General features: G+C 54.0%; 1 protein-coding gene across 7 annotated transcripts in view; it reads right to left on the bottom strand.

Moving 5' to 3' along the window:
* Positions 1–17454, bottom strand: part of KMT2E (lysine methyltransferase 2E (inactive)) — a 1891352-nt gene that overhangs the window by 148615 nt on the left and 1725283 nt on the right. For all 7 annotated transcript variants that reach the window (XM_086966923.1, XM_086966942.1, XM_086966930.1 and 4 more), the window contains one exon: positions 5809–5897. In XM_086966923.1, coding sequence (XP_086823049.1) covers positions 5809–5897 — 89 coding nt within the window. The remainder of the gene's footprint in view (positions 1–5808; positions 5898–17454) is intronic.

The following is a 17454-nucleotide window of genomic DNA, read 5'->3' as shown; positions in this document are numbered from 1 at the left end:
AGATATATTATTCCACAAGTAGTAGCTTGTGCATCTGAAAGAGACACGTTAGTGATAGATTCCTTACCTTAGAATAGATACCCCAGCAATACCAACCCCGGTGGTGGGTCTGCGAACAAAATTACACCAGGAAGTCACGGAGTACAGAACGGCCAAAGAAGCCGTCTCTCCGGACTTGACTGTCAAGGCAATAAAAATAGGTAACGTGTGCAGCGAGGCACACGTAGCTGCCTGACAAATGTCCTGCAAGGAATGCCGTGTCCCAAGGTAGTAGAGGCTTACGTTGCCCTGGTAGAATGTGCACGCAGTCCCACAGGAAGCTTCTTCTTGGCCAAGGAGTAACATGCTTTGATGCACAGAACGACCCACCGAGAAATGGTCCGTTTGTGCACCGCCCGACCTTTTTGTCGCCCACGTTGCCAACAAAGAGCTGGTCATCCACCCGAATCTGTTGTGTACGCTGCAGATAGAAAGTAAGCGCACGTTTTGGGTCCATACGGTGGAGACTCTCCTCTTCCCTGGAAGGATGCGGAGGCGGAAAGAAGGTGGCCAAAGTGATGGTCTGCCCGATGAGGAAGGGCCTGACAACCTTTGGCAAGAAAGAAAGACGAGTCCTTAGAACCACCTTGTCCGGATGAACTGAAAGGAGTGGAGGTTTGGAAGAAAGAGCCTGGAGCTCACTCACTCTTCTGTCAGAGGTGATAGCTACCGTCTTTAAGGTGGGAAGACGTAAGGGACAGGTATGAAGGGGCTCAAATGGAGCGCACATCAGGTAAGTCAAGACAAGATTTAAGTCCCACTGAGGCATTATGAAAGGCATGGGAGGGAACGTGTGCCTTTATTGCCTTTGACAAAACGGTTAACGACCGGGGACTTAAATAGAGAAGGCTGATCTGGAAGCCTCAGAAAGGCGCAGATGGCAGAAATATAGTCTTTGATAGTGCCCAGAGCAGAGCCCTACTGGGCCAAAGACAGAAGAAATAGAAGAACCTCAGAAGGAAGCGCAGAAAGGGGATCCACAGCTTTTGCTGTGCACCATGCCACAAATTTGTTCCATCGGCAGGTGTATACCGTTTTATTGGAGGGACGCCTGGCTGCCAGAATGACATTACAGACTTCGGGAGGAAGGTCGAAAGCCGTCAACTGTCGCCGCTCAATCCCCACACATGGAGGTGGAGGCTGGACAGGTTCGGGTGAAGGACCGTCCCCTGCTGCTGCGACAGAAGATCCTCCCGAAGAGGCAGACGGATAGGGGGATCGATGCTCATACTGAGTAGCTCGGGATACCATACTCTTCGAGCCCAGTCCGGAGCCACAAGATTGACTTGGGCCCGGTCGCGCCTGATCTTCTTCAGCACTCTGGGCAGAAGTGGTAAAGGGAGAAAGGCGTACAACAGACCACAACTCCACTTGTGACATAAAGCGTCGTCGAGCGAGTGCTGCCTTGGAAATTCCAACGCGCAGTACTGATGACATTGCTTGTTCTCTACGGTGGCGAACAGACCTAACCAAGGCTCTCCCCACTGCTGAAAGAGACCTTGCGCCACGTCCGAGTTCAGACGTCATTCGCGGTCCAAAATGTACCGAAGGATGAGTTAGTCCGCCCTGTCGTTCAGAGAACCTGCCAGGTGGTGAACCACCAGGGACATGCCCTGATGTTCCAGCCAAGCCTAGAGAGGCAGAGCCTCTTGGCATAGGGTCCATGACCCCACCCCGCCCTGTTTGTTGCAGTACCGCATGGCAGTGGTGTTGTCCGTGAACACCTGCACTACATTTCCCCGGACAGAGGGAAGGAATGCCTTCAGTGCCAGTCGGATCGCCCAAAGCTCCAACAGGTTGATGTGGAGCAGGGACTCCGCCGGAGACCAGAGGCCTCTGATCTCCGCCTCTTGAGGAAGGGAGAGGGAGCTACCATTGACCCAATCACGATTCGTGAGCCACCACTGCAATTGCTGTGTAGCGCCCACTAAGATCTGGACGTGATCGGACAGGTTGACCTGATGTTGTGCTCACTGGAACTTCAGGTCCCACTGCAGAGCCTGCATTTGCCATCTGGCATGATCCACAAGCAGGATGCAGGAGGCCATCAAGCCCAGCAGCCGAAGGGTCATCCGGACCGAAACCAGGGACAGAGGCCGAAAGATCGTAATCATAGCCTGAATGTCCTGGACTCGCTGTTCGGGAGGATAAACCCGAAAGCGCGCTGAGTCCAGAATCGCTCCCATGAAAAGGAACTTCTGCGAGGGAATCAGATGCAACTTCGGCACGTTGATGGAGAACCCCAGCAAATGCAGGAGGGCGGCTGTCGTCTGGAGTTGGGAGACAACTGACTGGGGCGAGCCTGCCTTCAGCAACCAGTCGTCGAGATAGGGGAAGACTGAAACCCCTGATCTGCGCAGATGAGCTGCGACCACTGCCATCACTTTCGTGAACACCCGAGGGGCGCTGGTAAGGCCAAAGGGGAGCACAGTGAACTGAAAATGTTGGTGGCCTACGGTGAATCGCAGTTAGCGTCTGTGGGAAGGCAGGACAGGGACATGGAAAAAGGCGTCCTGCAAGTCCAACGCCACCATCCAGTCTTGCGGGTCTAGGGCAGAAAGACCTGAGCCAGCGTGAGCATCTTGAACTTCTCCTTCCTGAGGAAGTGATTGATGTTCCAAAGGTCTAAGATAGGACGCAGGCCCCCTTTGTCCTTCTTTGTGACCAGAAAGTAGTAGGAATAACAACCACAACCTACTTCTGATGTCGGAACGCCCTCAATGGCCCCCTTGGCCAAGAGGGCCGCAACTTCCTGCTAGAGAAGCGCCAAGTGATCCCCTACATGCGGTGGTACTGAGATGGCATGGCTGCAGGAGTTGCCTCGAAGCGGAGGGAGTAGCCCCTTTGGACAATTTGCAGCACCCACTTGTCCGAAGTGATGTCGCGCCAGTGGTGGAGATTATGGCATATTCGTCCACCAACTGGCGTCTGATGAGCCTGAAAAGTCAGACTAGGAAGGCTTTGAAGTGGATCCTGCGAGGGTGGAGGTGGACTGGCACGCCGGCTGGCCCCCTGAATCGCCGCAGCAGTTTCCACGTCCGCGGCCACGCTGAGGTTGTTGCTGCTGTGGCCTGTGGCTCTGCGAAGGCTGTGGGGCGCCCCTTCCGTGGCCACAAAAGGAGCGAAAAGCAGGAGGCGGAGGAGGCCGAGCGGCCGACAGGCCCAAGGACTTGGCTGTAGCCCGGGAGTCCTTGAAGCGCTCAAAAAAAATGTTGCCAAAAAAGCGGATGCCATCAAAGGGCATGTCCATCAAGGTGTTCTGGACATTCCCCGAGAAGCCAGTTGTCCTGAACCAGGCGTGGCAGCGAATCGCCACCGCCGTCGACGTGCCTAGTGAATTGGCGGTATCCAGCCCACAACGTACGTTGAACTTTGCTGCATTCTCCTGGCTGCAATCGCTTGGGAGAGAACTGCCTGGTCCGCAGTTGGGCAGCACCTGCGCAACCGTGTCCCACAGAGAGAGTGGGTATGACGGCCCAAGAGGCATGCGGTGTTCACCGACCGCAGCAATAAGCTGGCAGATTAAAACAAACTGCCAAACGGATCCAGGTACTTGGATTCCCTATCCAGAGGTGCGTAAGGGAACACGTTTTGGGAAGCTGAGGCTAGTACCACCAAGCTCTCGGGGTGACATGTTGGGTGAGGAAGAGGGGGTCCCCCGGAGCCGGGCAGTGGCGTCGGGCCACGTTCCTATCCACAGGAGCCCCTCTGTTGGGCCTGGACTAGGTGCCCAAAAGAACGTCCGTCAGCGCTTCATTAAACGGCAGCAAGGGCTCCGAAGAGGTAGCAACCGGTTGGAGCTCTTCTGTCAGGATGTTAGTCCTGAAGGCCACTGTAGAGTACGAGGTGGAGGGCCTCGGCTGCCCTATGCAACACCACTGCGTAACTGGCTCCCTCTTACGTAGCCACGGTAGGAGAAGGCAGCATGCCAAGGTCAGGTGAGATGTCAAGACCACTGGTTTCCCCCAAATCCTCCATCCAGTCCGGATGCTAGAGGGTCTTCAGACCCCTGCCAGTCCTCCCCTTCCTCCGAAGTCTGTGCAACAGGCTGAAAATCAAGAGAAGGAGCAAAAATAGCCCTATTGGTGTCGGAATCGGCGTCGGACGATGCCAATCAGGCACCGTGTCCGGGTCAGGACTGAAACTGGGGACGGCATCGTCCAGAGGAGCGGGCGACATCGGCGGTGGTGCTGGGGAGGACGGCACAGGTGAAGGTGTTATTAGGTCAACCGGCATCGACCGAGGTCTGATCCCGGATCTCAAGGGGCACTGTGGCGTCGGGCCGGAGCCGCTGGTGATGGAAGGGCAGGACCCCCAGTCAGGCCCGTGGCGCCCGTAGGCGCGCCGGCGGGGCCAGGCGGCCCGAAGAGTCGGGCTTGGCAGCAAGAAACTCTTGCACCTGAGCAGGCATCGCCGGCGCACCCGGGAAAGGTGGGTTGACCAGCGGCGACGTCACAGGCTCCGACAGAGCCGCAGGGGTGGCACTACCCTCAGCCGCGACGGGAGAGGGGAATTCGAAGACCGAGGATGCTTCTTCGACTTCTTTTTGAAATGCTTCGACTTACCTGACCCAGAGTGCAAAGACTTAGATCCAGAAGAATGATGGTGACCGCTCCGCAACCGGTCCCTCGACCTCCCGAGGGCGGGACCGGGGCCTCAAGCGGCGCCGGACTTCCAGCAACTTTCGAGACCACTCCTGCAAAGTGTTCGGCGCCATGGCCCGGCAGTCGGGGCACGACTTGGGGTCATGGTCACGCCCCAGGCAGTAGAGACACATGATGGGGGTCCGTCAAAGACATCATTCAGTGACAGTCCCCACAGTTCTTGAAGCGACGACACCAGGAGTCGATCGACTCGAAAAGGCTTTGAAAAACTCAGTCAAAAAGTGACTGGGGTTACTAGCTCTTCCCGGATCTGCTCCTGCTGGCGCGGAATAAGAAAGAACTGACGTCAGCGCGCATGGGCCCGTCTAAGTAGCTCCAGCGACATCATCCCGGTGCCAACTACGCACGCGGAGCCGCACGACAACGCCTATCGACGTGCAGGGGAACTGCTGATGAAAACTTTCCGGATCCAGTCTAACGCCTCGGGGTAATTCTAAGGTAAGAAATCTATCACTATGTGTTTCTTTCAGATTTTAATGTAAGAGTATTTACTTACTGCTTTTTATGTACAGTGGGACTTCCACTTAGACGACTGGGAATGATTCAAGCATGTGAATCTATGAAAGATACCCCAATACTGGAGAATGTAAGAATCCTGACTCACCATCTTTTTTGCAATTTTTGGAATGCATTCTGACGACCCTACAGAATTGAAAACAAACTTGCTAAAAATTACCAGAAACATTCATGCATGCAGCAAACCAGTTCTTCACTATGTGACTTCTTAAACAAGAATCTGACAACCAAGAATCCTGCTTAAGAATCTAAAAAGAAGCCCCTCCCAAATCTCAAGTGAATGCTTCTTTATCGGGACTCCCTTGATTCCAGTCCCAATGTATCTATAAATCCATTAATATCGTACTGTGTATGAGCTTTATAGTCATAACTGCTCACCATCCACTTCTGACCTAGTCCCGCCCATGCAGCGTAATATTGTTTGGAATGCTCACTATATTTCCGTATCCGAAGTGATATGGTCTCTGACATGCTGATTTTCTGGTCTAATTATATTAAAATGTAATAAAAATTATTCAAATACAAATAAACAACTGCTCTGGAAAATGATTAATATAGTTCCCTCATAAAGCAATGGATGCGCACTTACCACTGTCTTTGTCTTTCCTACAATCACTGAGAAGCAAAGCTCTTTGATAACTTCTTTCTCTTACTTGTTCGACTGAAGTTGAAGCTGTCCTGCAAATAGACACTTATTTTAATTTCAGGCCTCAAAACATTCTGTGAAACTATATGTTTTAATAAATGATAAATCAAGCTTTAAATGTAACGTTAAGAGTAATTTATGAACTTCAAAAGTCTATTTACGACTGATAATGGAGACAAATAAAAGCTACGGTCACATCACAATCTGGGTCATTCACAATAAATCCCCATCTCAAAAGAGTCACTTAACTTATGCTGACAGAGTTTCTGATCAATACAACAGCAATATTCAGATTCTTTACGCAAGAAGTCATTACAGGAAGCCAGAAAAAGATGCAATCTATGTATACCACTGTAGAGCTCAAGGTGATCCTGCTGATTTGCTAATGCCACCACTGGTACATAGGTGGCCAATGGTGCCTCAAACATTAGTAGCTACATTTCCTCCTATGTAACTGAGGTGCAGGAATACAATACCTAAACACAAGGAAGGGCAGAGGAGAAAGGCAAGTGTAAATCTGCATAATATACTGTGCATTCAAAGAACAAGGTAATTGCCTTCAGTGATGTGCTTTTTGAAGGATGCCACAGCGCCAAAAGATAACTGATGTGAAGCACAAGTTACTACTTGTGTAACAATATATCTGTAAAAGACATTAGTTAGTGATAGATTCCTTACCTTAGAATATCCCCAGGCGTCGGACTGGATCCAGAAATGTTTGCGTAGCAATACCCCTGCGCGTCGGTAGGCGTCGTACACGGCTCCGCGTCCGTCGTCGGCGTCGTTAGCGCCGGAATGACGTCGTCGGATTACTTAGACGCCGCCCATGCGCGCTGACGTCAGTTCTGATACACAGCTTTTCCGCGCCAGATACGCAGAGCCATGATAGAAACAACACTGGTGCCATGAAACTAGGGCCCTGAAAGGGGATGACCTTAACCCTAGATATCGGTTCGCAGAACGGGGAGGATGGGTGGGTCGGTAAGGAATTTATCACTAACTAATGTCTCTTACAGATATATCGTTACACATGTAGTAACTTGTGCATCTGAAAGAGAAACGTTAGTGATAGATTCCTTACCTTAGAATAGATACCACAGCAATACCAACCCCGGTGGTGGGTCTGCGAACCAATAAGCGCCAGGATGCCCTTTGTGGTGACAGGCTGCGCTCTATAAGTATACCACAATACAATACAATACAATAATCACACCAGAAAGTCCTGGAGGACGGTACGGCCAAAGAAGCCATCCCTCCGGACTTGGCTGTCCAGGCAGTAGTGTCGTGCAAACGTGTGCAGCAAGGCCCACGTAGCTGCCTGGCAAATGTCCTGCAAGGGCACTCCTTGGCCCAGAGCAGTTGTAGTCGCCGTGGCCCGAGTAGAATGAGCCCGCAATCCAGCAGGGGGCTCCTTTTTGGCCATGGAGTAACATGCCTGGATACACAAGATGATCCACCGCGAGATGGTCCTCTTGTGCACCGCCTTTACCTTCTTAGCGCCCACGTAACCAACGAAGAGTTGGTCATCCACCCGGAACTGGCGTGTGCGATCTAGATAATAAGAGAGCGCACGTTTTGGGTCCAGACGGTGGAGCCTCTCTTCCTCTTTCGAGGGATGCGGAGGCAGAAAGAAGGTGGGCAAAGTAATGGACTGCCCGATGTGGAAGGCCGTGACAACCATGGGCAAGAATGAAGGTCTTGTTCGCAACACAACCTTGTCCGGATGAACAGAGAGGAAAGGAGGTGTAGAAGAAAGAGCCTGGAGCTCACTCACTCTCCTGGCAGAGGTGATGGCAACCAGGAAAGCAGTCTTCAGAGTAAGAAGACAGAGAGGACAGTTATGGAGCGGCTCAAAGGGAGCACACATGAGGTAAGTAAGCACAAGATTCAAGTCCCACTGGGGCATCACAAAGGGAACAGGAGGGAACATGTGTGTGATGCCCTTCAGAAATCTATTTACTATGGGACACTTGAACAAGGAAGGCTGATCAGGTAGCCGTAAGAAGGCGGAAAGAGCAGAAAGGTACCCCTTAAGAGTGCCCAGAGCAGAGCCCTGCTGCGCAAGGGAAAGAAGAAAGAGTAGAACTTCAGAAAGGGGTGCAGAGAGAGGGTCCACAGCCTTTGCTGTGCACCAGGCCACAAATCTGTTCCACCTGCAGGCATATACAGACTTTGTGGAGGGAAGCCTGGCTGCCAGAATGATATCACAGACTTCGGGAGGCAAGTCAAATGGCCTTAACTGCCGCCGCTCAATCTCAAAGCTTGTAGGTGGAGACTGGACAGGTTCGGGTGCAGGACCATCCCCTGCTGCTGCGACAGAAGGTCCTCCCGAAGAGGCAGACGAATCGGGGGATCGACCGACATGCTGAGTAGCTCGGGATACCAGTATCTTCGTGCCCAGTCCGGAGCCACAAGGATAACCTGGGCCCGGTCGCGCCTGATCTTCTTCAGCACTCTGGGCAGAAGTGGTTTAGGTGGAAAGGCGTACAATAGACCGCAACTCCACTCGCGACGAAAAGTGTCTCCGAGCGAGTGCCGCCTTGGAAATTCTAACGCGCAGAACTGATGACATTGCGCGTTCTCTTCTGTGGCGAATAGATCTAACCAAGGCTCTCCCCATTGCTGAAAGAGGCCTTGCGCCACGTCCGAGTTCAGACGCCATTCGTGATCCATCATGCACCGACGACTGAGTTCGTCCGCCCTGGCATTCAGAGAGCCTGCCAGGTGATGAACCACCAGGGTCACGCCCTGACGTTCCAGCCACTGCCAGAGGCGCAGAGCCTCCTAGCATAGGGTCCACGACCCCACCCCGCCCTGTTTGTTGCAGTACCACATGGCGGTGGTGTTGTCCGTGAACACCTGCACTACACTTCCCCGGACAGAGGGGAGGAATGCCTTCAGTGCTAGACGAATCGCCCGCAGCTCTAAAAGGTTGATATGGAGCCGGGACGCCGCCGGAGACCAGAGGCCTCTGATCTCCGCCTCTCCCATGTGGCCTCCCCAGCCCTGGAGGGACGCGTCCGTCACAACCACATGCTCAGGGTGGGGTAGGGAGATTGATCTGCCACTGACCCAGTCGCGGTCCGTGAGCAGCCACTGCAGTTGTCTCGCAGTGCGCTCCGAGATCAAGACATGATCGGACAGGTTGCCCTGATGCTGGGCCCACTGAAACTTCAGGTCCCACTGCAGAGCCCGCATCCGCCACCGGGCGTGATGCACCAGAAGGATGCAGGAGGCCATCAGCCCCAGAAGCCGCAGCGTCAACCTGACCGAGACTCGGGATAATGGCTGAAAGATGGGAATCAGAGCCTGTATATCCCGAACCCACTGTTCGGGAGAGTAAACCCGAAACTAGGCAGAGTTGAGAACCGCTCCGATGAAGAGGAGCTTCTGAGAGGGACACAGGTGCGACTTCGGCACATTGATGGAGAACCCCAGCAAATGCAGTAGGTCGGCCGTAGTCTGGAGGTGGCAGACGACTGTCTGGGGCGAGCCCGCCTTCAACAACCAGTCATCTAGGTAGGGGAAGACTGACACCACTAACCTGCGCAGATGAGCTGCGACCACCGCCATCACCTTCGTGTACACCCATGGGGCACTGGTAAGGACGTAGGGGAGCACAAGTAAACTGAAAGTGCTCTTGGCCTACCGTGAACCGCAGGTAACGCCGGTGGGCCGGCAGGACGGGGATGTGGAAATAAGCGTCATGCAAGTCCAACGCTACCAGCCAGTCTTCTGGGTCCAGGGCAGCTAGGACCTGAGCCAAAGTCAGCATCTTGAACTTCTCCTTCCGGAGGAAGCCGTTGACGTTCCGTAGGTCCAAGATAGGGCGTAGGCCCCCTTTGCCCTTCTTGGGTGCCAGAAAGTAGTGGGAGTAACATCCACACCCTACTTCTGGCCCAGGAACGCGCTCGATGGCCCCTTTGGCCATGAGGGCCGTGACTTCCTCTTGCAGAAGTTGCAAGTAATCCACCCGAAAAGCGGTGGCATGGATGGAGGGGTCGCCTCGAAGGGGAGGGAGTAGCCCCTTCGGACGATCTGCAGCACCCACCTGTCCGACGTGATAGTGCGCCAGTGGGAGAGGTGATGGCAAACCCTGCCTCCCACAATCGACACATGGGCCTGAATACTCGGACTAGGAAGGTTTCGAGGCGGGTGCTGTGGAGGGAGGTGTGGACTGCCCTCGCCGTTGTCCCCGACCGCCGCCACGGCGGTTTCCACGGCCGCCACCGGGCTGTTGAACATTTTGCGGCACGTAGCTGGCAGCACGTGTGGGGGTGCCCCTTTCGTGGCAACGAAAGGAGCGAAAGGCACCCATTTGCTGGCGTGGGGCCGAGAGGCCCAACGACTTGGCCGTAGCCCTGGAGTCCTTAAAACGTTCCAGCGCATGGTCTGCCTTGTCGCCGAAGAGGCGACGGCCATCGAACGGCATGTCCAGAAGTGTGGCCTGGACATCGGCCGAGAAGTTGGCGGACCTCAACCAGGCGTGGCGTCGAACCGCCACCGTCGTTGCCATTGCCCTGCCCAGTGACTCCGTGGTATCCAGCCCACACCGGATGGAATATCGCGCTGCATCTCGGCCCTCCGCAAGGGTTTGGGCGAGTTTAGCCCGGACCTCCTCCGGACATTGTGGCAGCACTTCCGCAACTGCGTCCCACAGAGTGTGGGTGTAGCAGCCCAAGAGACAGGCGGTATTGACAGACCGGAGCCCTAGGCTTACAGACGAGAACACCTTCTTCCCGAACTGTTCGTATCTCTTGGATTCCCGGTCGGGTGGGCCGACGGGAATGCGGTCTGGGAATTGGAGGCCTGGATGACCAGGCTCTCAGGGGTGGGATGGGTGGACAAAAAGCATGGGTCGCCCGGGGCCGGGCGGTAGCGTCTGGCCACGTTCCTATCCACAGGCGGACCTGTGGCGGGCTTGGACCAAGTGCCCACAAGAACGTCACACAAGGCCTCCTGGAACGGCAGCAGAGGCTCGCTGGAGCTTGACTGCGGTTTGAGGACCTCAGTGAGGAGGTTAGTCCTCACGGCCGCGACAGGGAGCTCAAGGTGTAAGGCCTTGGCTGCCCTCGTCAACACTACACTTTATGTAGACCCCTCCTCCGAAGCCGCGGTCGGAGGGGAGACAAATCCAGTGTCTGGCGAAGTGTCAATACCACTGGCCTCCCCAAGCTCATATGCCCAGTCCTGTTGAGACTGGCACTCCAGTGCCAGAGGGTCCTCAGACCCCTCCCAATCTTCCTCGTCACCCTTTTCCTGTAAAACAGGATTAGTAGACAGGGCCTCCTCATGGAAATAAAAATCTCCAAAGGCCGTCGGAAGCGGCGCCCAGCGGCGCCGTTCCGGCACCAGAGTCGGACCGTAGGGAACATTGGGGAGGGCGTCCACAGTGGGCGCCGGGGGCGACACCCGTGGGGCCGGCACCGGTGAGGTCGACCGGCGACGACCCGGATCCGGAAGCGGATCCAGTGAGGTCCTGCGGCGCCGGGACCAAAGTCGCCGGCGGCTTCTGGGCCGAAGCACCCGACCCTCTAGGGCCTCCAGTCGGGACCGTTGGGCCCGGAGGAGCCACGGAACCCGACTGAGGAGGCAGGGACCTCATGGCCATGAGGTACCGCTCGATCTCCTCCGGCGTCGCGCCGTGCCCAGGGACCCGAAGGTGTGGGGCAGGCAGTGACGCTTGCGACTCCCGCGGACCCGCGTGGGCGGTGTCGCCCGAGCCTTCGGCCGCATCGTGTGAGGGGGGTCCGTAACCGACATCAGTCGGTCGCACTTCGAGCAGGGTTTGAACCCGGGCATCCCTACCGGCACCGATAGAGTCGAAGACTCGAAGAAAGATAATGATCAAAAAGATCAAAAAGTTCAGTCAAAAAATGACTAGGGGTAGAGCTTCTCCGGATCTGCGCTAGCTGGAGCGGAAAAAAGAAGAACTGACGTCAGCGCGCATGGGCGGCGTCTAAGTACTCCGACGACGTCATTCCGGCGCTAACGACGCCGACGACGGACGCGGAGCCGCAGATGACGCCTACCGACTCGCAGGGGTATTGCTACACAAAAATTTCCGGATCCAGTCTGACGCCTGGGTATATTCTAAGGTAAGGAATCTATCACTAACGTGTCTCTTTCAGATCTGCGCAGATGAGCTGCGACCACTGCCATCACTGTAGTGAACACCCCAGGGGCGCTGGTAAGGCGAAAGGGGAGCATGGTCAACTGGAAGTGCTTGTCGCCTACCGTAAATCGCAGGTAACGCCGGTGGGCCAGCAGGACGGGAATATAGAAATATGCGTCCTGCAGATCCAACGCTACCATCCAGTCTCGAGGGTCGAGGGCAGATAAGGCCTGAGCCAGAGTTAACATCTTGAACGTTTCATTCCGGAGGAAGCGATTGACGTTCCGGAGGTCTAAGATAGGACGCAGGTCCTTGTCCTTCTTGGGCACCAGTAAGTAGTGGGAATTACAACCACAACCTTCTTCTGGCGTAGGAACACGCTCAATGGCCACCATGGCCAAGAGGGCCACAACTTTCTGTTGAAGAAGTGCAAAGTGATCCCCCGACTTGCAGTGTTCCTGGGGCGGCATGGCTGGAGGGGTAGTCTTGAAGGGGAGGGATTAGCCCGTTCGGACTATTTGTAAAACCCACCAGTCCGTAGTGATGGTGCACCAGTGAGGGAGGTGATGGGAAATCCTGCCGGCTACTGGCGTTTGATGGGCCTGAAAAACTGAACTAGGAAGGTTTGGAGGCAGTGGTGAGAGAAGTGGACTGACCCGCCCGCTGGCCCTCTCACCTGCCTCTGCAGTTTCCAGATCCGCGGCCACGCTGAGACGGTTGATGCTACGGACTGTGGCTCTGGAGCAAACGTGTTGGGGGGCCTCTTCCATGGCCATGAAAGGAGCGAAAAGCAGAAGGCTGAGGTGGGCGAGTGGCCGAAAGGCCCAAGGACTTGGCCGTAGCGCGTGAGTCCTTAAAATGCTCCAAAGCACTGTCTGCCTTGTTGCCAAAAAGGCGAATGCCATCAAAGGGCATGCCCATCAGTTTGTCGTGGAAATCCCCCGAGAAGCCAGTAGTCCTCAGCCAGGCACGGCAGCGGAGCGCCACTGTTGTGGAAATCGCCCTGCCCAGCGAGTCGGCTGTGTCAAGACCACATCGTATTGTGAACTTTGCCGCATCTTTCCTTTCAGTGATAGCTTTGGAGAGCACTGTCGGTGCCTCCTCCAGACACTGAGGCAGCACCTGTGCCACTGTATCCTATAACGATTCAAAAAAGGGGGTGGTGATGAACAGAGTGTCTGAATTAAGCAGACCACTCTTACCCAGTCCAAAGATCAGGGCTTGATCCATCACCGTTATTTAGCTCACTGCACCATCCCAGCTCAGAACCTGGCTATATGCAAATTAGTCTGTCCCTGGCCCAGTGCATCATGGGAACAGGGCAGACCAAACTACCAAGCCAATTCTTCACCGGAAAGGAGACAAGCTTCCGGGGACTGTTTTCTGGCATTTCAGCCGTCGTCGGCCCGGCTTGCTTGAATCCTGATGGTGCAGTGAGCAAGGGACTCATGTCTGAGTATACCCTGCCACACCTATAGTGGCCAAAAACGATTCAAAAAAGGGGGTGGTGATGAACAGAGTATCTGAATTAAGCAGACCACTCTTACCCAGTCCAAAGATCAGGGCTTGATCCATCACCGTTATTTAGCTCACTGAACCATCCCAGCTCAGAACCTGGCTATATGCAAATTAGTCTGTCCCTGTCCCAGTGCATGATGGGAACAGGGCAAACCAAACTACCAAGCCAATTCTTACACTGGGAAGGAAACAAGCTTCCTGGGACCGGTTTCTGGCATTTCAGCCGTCGTCGGCCCGGCTTGCTTGAATCTTGATGGTGCAATGAGCAAGGGACTCACATCTGAGTGTACCCTTCCACGCTTAGGGTGGACAAAATATTTAACAACAAGGAGTGGTGATGGACAGAGTCTCTGAATTAAGCAGAATACTCTCACCCAGTCAAGAGATCAGGGCTAGATCCAACACTGTTTTTTAGCTCACTGCACCATCCCAGCTCAGAACCTGGCTATATGCAAATTAGTCTGTTCCTGTCCCAGTGCATGATGGGAACAGGGCAAACCAAACTACCAAGCCAATTCTTACACTGCTTTGCTTTACTGGTTTTCGACTTAGATTTGGCTGTGGGCCTGATAATCAGACCCACAGCACAGATGCACTCTCTCTAAATTTACATAATGTACTCTAGGTACATCCACAATTGGGAATTGGTTCACCTTGTCAGCCCCTGTAGAAGTGTACCCTAGGTGTAACCAAGGCCTACCAGGGGCTGCAGCATGTATTATGCCACCCCTGGCTGGCCACTCAAATAGATACAACTGGCTGATCACTCAGCTGGGGCAAGGTCGTGTAATCACCCCTTGCTTAGGTATAGTATTCCTATACCTACTGATATATAGACACATAGTAACACATAAGTCACTCCTATGGCAGGCCTTAACAATCCTGGAGGCAGAGTGCTTGGTTATGTGTGAGATGGTGCTCTAGCATAGGCTGAGTCTGTCTGCAGCTTTCGGAATCATGTCCTTATAGCTGTTCTAAGATATCGCCAACCATATACTCTTAAGTGCATTATAATCCTCGCGGTTAAATGATAGCTTTGGTTTGGCTTTATCCAAACATGTCGTGTAAGGTGTCTTACGCTTTGGAATAATACCCCCTCGCCAATTCTGGCGACGGGGGTAGCATTCCACCCTTCTAGAGGGAAAAGACATGTTGTTGCTGACTATCCCGGTTAAAGTTAACCAGAGCCCCACCGTCCCAAAATGGACGCTGCTGCCACTGACACAAGTCTGACCTCCTGCTGCTGGGACTCCTTCCAGTCACGGAGGTTTGGACAGTAGGTTTCCTGCCTGGTAATGTGCGAGCACCACCCCAGACAGGACTTTGTGTATTGGGACAGGGAGGGCTGAATAGATTGAGACACTGCCTGGGGCACACTAGGTGCACCGTGCATACCCCAGTTCAAACCGGTTGCTGGGGCACTCCAGCCCCAGCTTTGGCGTCAAACTGGACAAAGGAGAAAGGGTGTAATCATCCCCCTTCCAGGTCCCACCCATAGGAGGGACCTAGAAAGTAATCCAGCCTCTTTTAGTAGTATAAAGGTAGGAGCTGAGTCCTGAGACTTTAGATTAATCCTGAATCGTAACTTGACACGAAACTCTGGACCTTCAATGTTCTGCTGAAGCTGAAGACTGAAGAATCTCCCTTGTGGCCAAGGAGTGACCACCCTGGGCAACCAGGCACCATCCAGCAAATCAACGGCTTGCGTTGTCGACGTTCCCGCCGGAACCTGAGCACAGAGCCTGACAAGACCCAGACTTCAAGACCTCTCTGACCCTCTCTTCAGGACTACAGCGTAGCTGAGATCCGTGGAGGAGACGAGACATGTGGGACCGGGCATCTTGAAAAGCCTGCAACTTGCTACCTATGCAGCTCCTGAGGCATCCTCGAAGCTGTACACTGGGGACTGAGAGACCCCGAACCCGAGCTCCACGTGCACCGAAGATCAGCCCTCCACACTCCTGAGTTCTGCGTGGGGCCCTTCTGCTTCTGTTCTGCTCGACGTGTTGTCCGGTTGCTGGCCCGTTGGCTAGTAGCCTCTGTGACGACAATCCTTTTGAATCACCTCGCTGGTCTGGTTGCTCCTGACTGGCCCTTGCCTCCCTGCAAAGGTGAAGCACCTCAGACCTTGCTGGTCTGCACCAGAAGCCTTCTTTGAATCCCGTGTGGGTTGCCTTTGCCAAGGCTTGTTGACTTCAATCTGGCAGTCGACCCCTCCATCTGCGAGAACCTTCGTGGGACAGCTCACCTCCAGCAACTGGTCGTCCTCGACGCCTCCTGGTCCGCGTGGCTGAAGAGACAAGCTTCAAGACAGCACCTGATCGCTCCTCGACGTCGTCTGGTTCCTTCCTGGTTCCACCCGGTCACTGGCTAGTGGCCCAGACTCTGTCCCCTCTGCTTTCAGGTCCTCTCCATCCTCGGACATCTTCCTCCTGGTCGCCTGCAGTATCTTTCCTCCAGGTCTCCATAGCATTCAACGCCGAAACCCGACACATCTTCACACCTATGCACCCGCCGTCCGTGGGTGAGGTAACAAGAGTACTTCGGTGCTCCCAAGGGTATTGCCTATCTAAGTGTCTAGTGTGAGAAGTTGGCCTGATAGATGATGCTCACTAGTTCTAGTGATCACCTTGTATCAGTCCAAACAACCCTTATGGTGATTGGTTGTAAGTCAACCTTATAGACCAGTTATCCTAATGGTACCATGGACAAAGCAGTCTTAGGCTAAACTCTTTTGGCATGTGATGCCAGCTGTTTTAACACATATAACCCCTTGAATACCAGATGAAAGGACACCACACAGGTAGTTATGAAAATAAACAAGATATTTATTACTAACAAAACACCTCTGAACTCTTTTTGAGATAAGAGGGCTAAGCACATGACAAGACTCTTAAGAAAAATATGTTAAATTGCACAAATTACAATTGTGCCCTAGGGGCACGACAAACCATATACTAAGTAAATGGTATAAGGAAATCGATAGAAGGAATGGAGCTGTCCAGAGGCTGTAGGATCGCCGGGACTACACTACCCTAACCTTAGGTAAGAAGCAGAAGGCCCATAGGACGCCTGTGCAGAGTGTGAACTCACACGACAGATGCGGGACAAAGTCAATGGACAGTACAAATTACGAAAAGGTAAGTAATAGAAAGTTCCGACTAGTTAGGACTAAAAGGACTGGATACCTGGACACTAGGAGAGTCAATCTACCCTTGAGCACCGAAATGCTCTTGTGACCTCACCCACAGGCTCTGGGTGCATAGGTGTGAAAGTGTGTCGGGTTTCCGCGTCGAAGTCTATGGAGCCTTGAAGAAAGATGCTGCAGGCGACCAGGAGGAAGATGTCTGGAGCGATCCAAGGGTGGATCGAGGAAGATGGAGACCTGAAAGCAGAGGGGACAATGTTCACAGTCACTAGCCAGTGACCGGAGTGGAACCAGGAAGGAACCAGATGCTGTCGTTGCGATCAGGCGAAGAGTGGAAGTTTGATTCTGCAGCCACGTGGACCAGGTGGTGTCTTCGACGACCAGGATGGAGGCACGAGCTGTCCCACGCAGGCTCTCGCTGTCGGCGGTGTTGGTTCCGGATTCGGCGTCAACAGGCCTTGGCAAAGGCAACCCACGCGGTGAGTGGAAAAGACGTCTGGTAGGACCAGGAGGGTCCGGGGTGCTTTTCCTTTGCAGGGAAGCAAGGGCCAGTCTGGAGCAACTAGACCAGTGGTGTAGATTTCAAGGATCGTCATCTAGGAGGCCACTAGCGAGCCGGCAAGTGACCAGACAACGCGTCGAGCAGCAATCAAGTAAAAGGGCCCCACGCAGATCTCGTGGATGCTGGAGGGCTGATCTGTGCAGGAGCTGCTCTGGGCTGGGGCTTCTCAATCCCCAAGGCACTTTCTCGAGGATGCCTCTGAAGTCGTGCTGGAAGCGAAGTGCAGTTTCTCCAAGATGGCCGGTC

Source organism: Lissotriton vulgaris, chromosome 1_1 (genome assembly GCF_964263255.1).
Source record: "Lissotriton vulgaris chromosome 1_1, aLisVul1.2, whole genome shotgun sequence".
Classification (NCBI taxonomy): Eukaryota; Metazoa; Chordata; class Amphibia; order Caudata; family Salamandridae; genus Lissotriton; species Lissotriton vulgaris.
This window is presented reverse-complemented; position numbering and strand designations above follow the sequence as displayed.